Source organism: Lactuca virosa, chromosome 1, assembly GCF_052849685.1.
Source record: "Lactuca virosa cultivar CGN04683 chromosome 1, Lactuca_virosa_CGN04683_v6, whole genome shotgun sequence".
NCBI lineage: Eukaryota > Viridiplantae > Streptophyta > Magnoliopsida > Asterales > Asteraceae > Lactuca > Lactuca virosa.
This window is the reverse complement of record NC_136426.1, coordinates 57,903,074-57,908,668: the sequence shown is the minus strand read 5'-3', so window position 1 is coordinate 57,908,668 and position 5,595 is coordinate 57,903,074. Positions and strand designations below refer to the sequence as shown.

Below are 5,595 nucleotides of genomic sequence, written 5' to 3'. Positions count from 1 at the left end.
CTAGATAAACCACACACTTGAGCCGATGATATCAAATCCCCTCTTGCTAAACATGTACATATTAAAACCCTAATTAACATTTAAGGCAATAACTAACTCACAAAAGGTGCAGGCTTACAATTAAACCTCATTTGGATAAAAGGCCATTTTTCTCTTCCAATACTAAGTCCCAACATGGTTGACCAAAAGTCAATCCGGTCAAAAAGTCAACGGTCAACCCTCAGTTGACTTACGCTCAGCGTAGCACACTAATCTACGCCCAGCATAGAGCTACACCTAGCGTACAGAATTCTACGCCCAATATAGAGCTACACTTATCGTACAAAATTCTATGCCCAACATTAAGCTATGTTAGCATATAGAAGGCTACACCCAACGTAGAGCCCATGTTTCCCAAAACTTATATTAAGATCTTAATATAATAAGCCAAACTATCAAACTCACAGATCTAATCTAAATGAATGTCTTAATGGATAAAGTCTCTGACTTTATCCCTTTGCATGGCCAAGAAGAGCACAAAACCAAACTCTAAGTCCATTTTGTCACTTTTTGCTCAAGAACTCATGTATAGATGGATGAGAGCGCTCAAGCTCTCATTTTTATGACTATAACCTCAAAAACATCAGGAGGGGGCATTCAAATGGTCTAGAGTAACTCATACTTAAAAGGACCAACATTATGGGAACAAAAGCATAAAACTCACAACCATACTAGATGTAACATGTACAAGCATCAAGATGAAAGCGTTATACCTTCCAGAGATAGATGTTGGCTTACAAATCCCAGATCTACACACCTTGAAGCTTCCGACTTGGTTCTACAAACACCTTCTTCCTTTAAAGAGCACACAAAACTCTCTAAAAGCTCCAAAACCCACAAACGGTGGCCAGGGTTTCAAAGGAACGATATGAGGTAATGGAGGTTGGTCATGGGAATGATCCTAAGAAGTTAGATCCCTTAAATACGGCTAAAAACCTTAGGGCTAGGGTTTTGGTCTGCAACGGCTACGCCCAGCGTAGCATAACCTATGCCCAACGTAGGCCATTAAACTCGTGTCCATAATTCAGCACATATGCCTAGCGTAGGGCAAAATTCCTAATTTCCAATTCAACTTCAAATAACCATAACTTCTTCGTTTCAACTCCGTTTTCGGCGTTCTTTATATACACAGAAAGGTATTGACGAGACCCACAAATATATCTAGTTACTTTTGGATTAACACATGTCGAGCTAAAACCATAATCCATGCAAGAAGCCTGACATATAACTTTTCCCATTTGACCCTTTGGTTCCAACACAAAATCAATGGCTTAGATCTCATAATCAGTATTATCAACATTCAATAAGGTCTAAACTTTATTCTCTTGAAGCCGAAAGCCTTTACATGATCGAATTACGGACCACAATCCTGAATTAAGAAATATCCTAAAACTGGGTGTTACAAAAACAACGTTATATCTAAGTGATTTAGCGGCTGGATAACTGAAAAGGAAAAGACATTTCCTTAATTTAGTTAACTGCTTGTAATCTTCTTTAAGAATGTAACTATAACTTATACGTCAGATTCTCACTATTTTTTGTAATGAAATTGTCGCCCTTAAAGAAGCTTTTTCCAGGTTAGAATATATTATTCTTTAGACGTCATATATATATATATATATATATATATATATATATATATATATATATATATTCAATAAACAATAATATTCTCAAATAATTAATTTATTTTGATTTGAATGTCTATGTTTATTTATGTTCATGTCATTTATGTTTATTTTTAGTTGTTTTATTTTTATAAAAAAAAAACATAAACAAACAAACACGAATAAAATAATTTGGTAAACGGATGAATATGAACAAAAAAATTCATTAATTTATTGATTTATGTTTGTTCATTTGTTCGGTCGTTTGTGTTAGTGGTAAATCCATAAATAAAGACCACAAAATCTTTGATGATATAGTGTAAATATTCGAAGACTTTCCACCTAATGAAATCTATACTTAGATAGTTTTAACTAAGATTCTAAATAGTCGTGAATATCAAGTCTCAAGTTTTATAAGTCGTGTCGATCCATGTCGTTTGTAAGACATGATTAAGTTGATAATTTTGTATATAATTAATAATTTTATATATATTTTACTATTATTTATTTATATATACGACTTTAAAATGCATTTTGTTAAATCTCAATAGAAACTTTGAATATAATAAACTTTTTAAAACTTGGTTTTAAGTATGATACGTGACAAAGTTCCATTGGCAATTAACCAGTCGATAATGCAATGAAAGGGACCAAAACTTCTTCAGATGGAGAGATTCCCAACAAACCCCACTTCCGCCAATCACTTCCTGACAAACCCTACAATCTGTGCGGACCCGCCTCCCCCAATCTCCATTTATTCCCCTCTTTACCACCCTATACAACACCAAGCCACCCAAACTCTCAATAACGACTTCCTTTTTCAAAAGAAAAGAGAAAAAAATATGGAGGATTCTTCGGAGGACTGGCGCCGCACCAGCGGCGGACACCGCCGCATAATCTTCGGGAAATACGAGATGGGGAGGATGCTGGGACAAGGAACGTTTGCAAAGGTATACTACGCCAGGGACTCCGTCACGGCGGAGAGTGTCGCCGTTAAAGTCATCAAGACGGAGCAGGTAAGAAAAGAAGGTTTCATGGAGCAAATCACCCGTGAAATCGCCGTCATGCGGCTCGTCCGGCACCCTAACGTCGTTCAATTGAAGGAAGTCATGGCTACCAAAACCAAGATCTTTCTGGTAATGGAGTACGTCAAAGGCGGCGAATTATTTGCCAAAATTGAAAAGGGACGATTGAAAGAAGATTTAGCAAGAAAATATTTTCAGCAATTAGTCAGCGCCATCGACTACTGCCATAGCCGCGGTGTCTCCCACCGTGACCTGAAGCCGGAAAATCTCCTACTCGACGAGAATGAAAATCTTAAAGTTTCCGATTTCGGGTTGTCTGCATTGCCGGAGCAGCTTAGAAACGACGGAATGCTTCACACACAGTGTGGTACCCCGGCTTACGTTGCGCCGGAAGTTCTTCGGAGAAAAGGTTACGACGGCGCTAAGGCGGATATCTGGTCGTGTGGGGTAATTTTATACGTTCTTCTCGCCGGATGTCTTCCATTTCGAGAAGTTAACATCATGAATATGTACAAAAAGATATTCAAAGCAGAGTATGAATTTCCACCGTGGTTCTCAGCCGGTTCACGGCAGTTGATTTCGAAACTACTGGTGGTCGACCCATCGCAGCGAGTCACAGTTCCGGAGATCATGCATGTTCCATGGTTCTCGAAAGTATCCAGAACCAATCACAGTTCCCATGATAAACTAGCAAGTATGTATACAGTTAATTTTCTCTTTCTACAATAGATATTTATAATAATTAATTTATTTTTTTGGCTTTTCATTTGTAGGTCTTATTATTGCTCCGATTCCTATTGACGAACCAGAGAAGGATGAAACGACAGGTGAATCGGAAAAGTCCATGAAAAGGTCAAAGTCAAACTCATCGCCGCGATTCTACAATGCTTTCGAGTTCATCTCCTCCATGTCCTCTGGTTTCGACTTATCCGGCATGTTTGAGACTCATCGGAAATCGGGGTCGTTATTTACATCAAAATTCCGTGCTTCGACAGTCATAGACAAGCTTGAATCAGTAGCTAAGAAATTGAATTTCAAGATTTCGTTTTCGAAACAGAACGAGTACAAGTTGAAGATGCAGGGGATATCGGAGGGACGAAAAGGGAACCTGTCTGTGACGGTGGAAGTTTTTGAGGTGGCACCGGAGGTGGCGGTGGTGGAATTTTCAAAGGAATCCGGGGACACACTTGAGTACAAAAAGTTCGAAGAGAACGTTAGACCAGGCCTACAAGACATTGTATGGAGCTGGCAAGGTGAGGATAGTAACGGTTAACTACCAAACAAGGAAAATATTTAGAAAGTCATAGTAGGGTTACACTTCAAGTATAACACTATGTACTACTAAATTTGTATAAATGCTTTGACTTTGATAGATCCGTGTTTTTTAATTTAACTTATATAAGAATGTTAAATTCGAATACTTATTTATTAGAGGTAGCATGTCCATATAAATAATACTTTATTTATTTATTTATTTTGTAGATCTGTTCTTTACTAGCTTTGTAACCAAAAGGCCTTTGGTTATGTTTGAAGTCACCTTGTTTAAAGGTTCTCGTGAGGGGTGTTAAATTAGACAATCGTTTCATAATTTTGTCTAACACGACATAACATGAATTTTTTTTTAACACAAAAATGACACAATAACGTACTTTTGTTCGTTAATACAAACACGACTCAATAAAAATACAATAACACAGAAAAAAAAGGGAAAATGACTTATAAGCCCATAAAGTTTCCAAACCGTTCAAAAAACTCTAATTATGTTTTGTCTGTTCAAGAAAAGCCAACAAATTAACTTTTTGTCTAAAAAAGCACAACTAACTTACACTTCTCATTTAGGGTCAACCGGCTAATGAAAGTCAACGAATGACATGGATTATGACGTGTAATTAAATATCAGAAAATGACTTGTAAGACCAACGATGTTTCAAAACCGTTCAAAAAACCCCAATCATGTTTTGTTTTTTGAAAAAAACCCAACGAACTTACGTTTTTGTTCAATTCTTATTAGAGGCAACCAGGTTCATTAGGTATATAACTAGTTGGCAAATGACATGACAATATATTTAATGACATGGAATAAACAGATTAGAATTGTCCATCTGTTCAAACAAGCACTGAACTTTGTTCGAACAAGCCCTTAAATTTGTTCGAACAAACCCTTAAATTTTTTTGAACGGTTTCGAAACTTCGTTGGTCTTACAAGTCATTTTCTCGATATTTAATTACACGTCATAAGTCATGTCATTCGTTGACTTTCATTAGCTGGTTGACCCTAAATGAGAAGTGTAAGTTAGTTGAGCTTTTTTAGACAAAATGTTAATTGATTAGGTTTTCTTGAACAGACAAAACATAATTGAGGTTTTTTGAACGGTTTGAAAACTTTGTTGGGCTTATAAGCCATTTTCCCAAAAAAAGAAATAACAAAAAATCAACCATTTGCATGTCATATGTAAGTCTTTGTAAAAAATATAATTTAAACATGACAAGCACAAATAACACGGCAAAAAATAACATAGAATGCTACTAAATATACATTTTGAACACGGACACAGAAATGATACAAACATGATGTTTCATGCTATTAACGTGTCGAATTTTGAACACGAACATGAATTCAAATCGCTTTTGTCTCGATTTCGTTTCGTGCCATGTATTTTTATCATGTTGTGTCGACTTTTGCCACTCTTAATTAAAGTGTAGAATATGAGTAAATTAGCATTGTTGTTCTAAATAAAGTAAAAACATAAAACCTTAAAAATGAAATTTAAAAAAGCATGCATGCATGCTTTATTTATAATTATTTTTTTAAGATTGCATATTTTTCAAAAACGAAAAATAATAATGTGAAAATTTATAACTTTTTTATTGATATAAAATACGAAATATTAAAAAAAAATCTTTAAGAAAAAGTATGTTTTGCA

The 5,595-nt window shown here is 35.6% G+C and overlaps 1 protein-coding gene across 1 annotated transcript; it reads left to right on the top strand.

The window, feature by feature from the left end:
* Positions 1-2,346: 2,346 nt before the first annotated feature.
* LOC145135000 (CBL-interacting serine/threonine-protein kinase 5-like) lies at positions 2,347-4,146 on the top strand. The gene is made up of 2 exons (XM_079069762.1): positions 2,347-3,365; positions 3,445-4,146. Exons 1-2 carry the CDS (start codon positions 2,489-2,491, stop codon positions 3,942-3,944), a joined length of 1,377 nt encoding a protein of 458 aa, XP_078925888.1. The 5' UTR covers positions 2,347-2,488; the 3' UTR covers positions 3,945-4,146.
* The last annotated feature ends 1,449 nt before the right edge of the window (positions 4,147-5,595 follow it).

What these genes read in the sequence shown, in the direction of transcription:
- LOC145135000 (XM_079069762.1), top strand. Translation starts at nt 2,489, where the DNA reads ATGGAGGATTCTTCGGAGGACTGGCGCCGCACCAGCGGCGGACACCGC. An exon ending in TTCCCATGATAAACTAGCAA is followed by an intron (nt 3,366 to 3,444) that starts GTATGTATACAG and finishes TTTCATTTGTAG; the next exon opens with GTCTTATTATTGCTCCGATT.